This window comes from Penaeus monodon, chromosome 30 (genome assembly GCF_015228065.2).
Source record: "Penaeus monodon isolate SGIC_2016 chromosome 30, NSTDA_Pmon_1, whole genome shotgun sequence".
Taxonomy (NCBI): Eukaryota; Metazoa; Arthropoda; class Malacostraca; order Decapoda; family Penaeidae; genus Penaeus; species Penaeus monodon.
The window spans coordinates 31,302,211-31,303,080 of NC_051415.1; the positions used below are offsets into that span (position 1 = coordinate 31,302,211).

At 44.6% G+C, this 870-nt stretch overlaps 1 protein-coding gene across 1 annotated transcript in view; it reads left to right on the forward strand.

Moving 5' to 3' along the window:
• Positions 1–870, forward strand: part of LOC119592416 (MAM and LDL-receptor class A domain-containing protein 2-like) — a gene marked incomplete at its 3' end in the record, with an annotated part of 2,678 nt that overhangs the window by 1,605 nt on the left and 203 nt on the right. Inside the window, 2 exon segments of the mRNA XM_037941237.1 lie at positions 109–277; positions 565–705. Of these exon segments, the coding sequence (XP_037797165.1) occupies positions 109–277; positions 565–705 (310 nt within the window).

Consider the following 870-nt stretch of genomic DNA (forward strand, 5'->3'; position numbering starts at 1 on the left):
AGAGAGAGATAATTATATACAGTATGCTTAACTAATTAAGTGTCGAGCATTTCTTCCGAAAGAGCGTTTGGTTCAGGAAATATCAGTGAACAAAGCGCACTCTTACAGGTAAATATGGTCGCCACCCGCTTAGCAGGCAGTTGGACAGAGGGCCACACCCATGGCTTGGTGAGCATGGATGAACTCGAGGTGCTGATCACGGCAGAGTGCCACCTTGTGCCACCTGATGCTGTTCCTGTCACCACACCTGCTCCACCGTCTACTATCCGCCCAACAGGTACATTGTCTATACACTTCCGTACCTGTTACTGATAGTTATTACAAAAGAGTGTGCGTAATATTCTGCTCATGCAGCCGTATGCTTAAAGAAGTTTCCAGATATAGTGTAGTCAGGGGATAAAATCCTGTAGTTATGCTAAATTTTGCTTACTACGAATAAAAAATTCCTTTAACATGTTGCGTTGTGTTGAGACTTGAAATCCCGCCAATGTCTTCGAACATGCGGCTCATAAGTACGCACACACAAGCATACAATTCACCACAAATGAAAACCATGATTTCCAGTCTCCCCTACTACCGCCTCGTGTGATTTCGGAGATCAGACTTTCTGCGAATGGCGATCTCAGCCTGGAGACGTTACCTGGAGCCTCTTGAACGGCATAGTCCAAACACACTCCTTGGGGCCTCTTAGTGATCACACCGCTCGTGAGTATTGGGTCTTTGTTAACGGCACTGGTTTACTGTGTATATTTTTGGGGCGTCTGTCAGGAGCTTGAAGTTACGGCATGTCATTGGATTATTCTGAAATGGAGAGTCATATGATGGATGTAGAATGAATATGTTCCTTATATTGTATACATACTGTAGGTG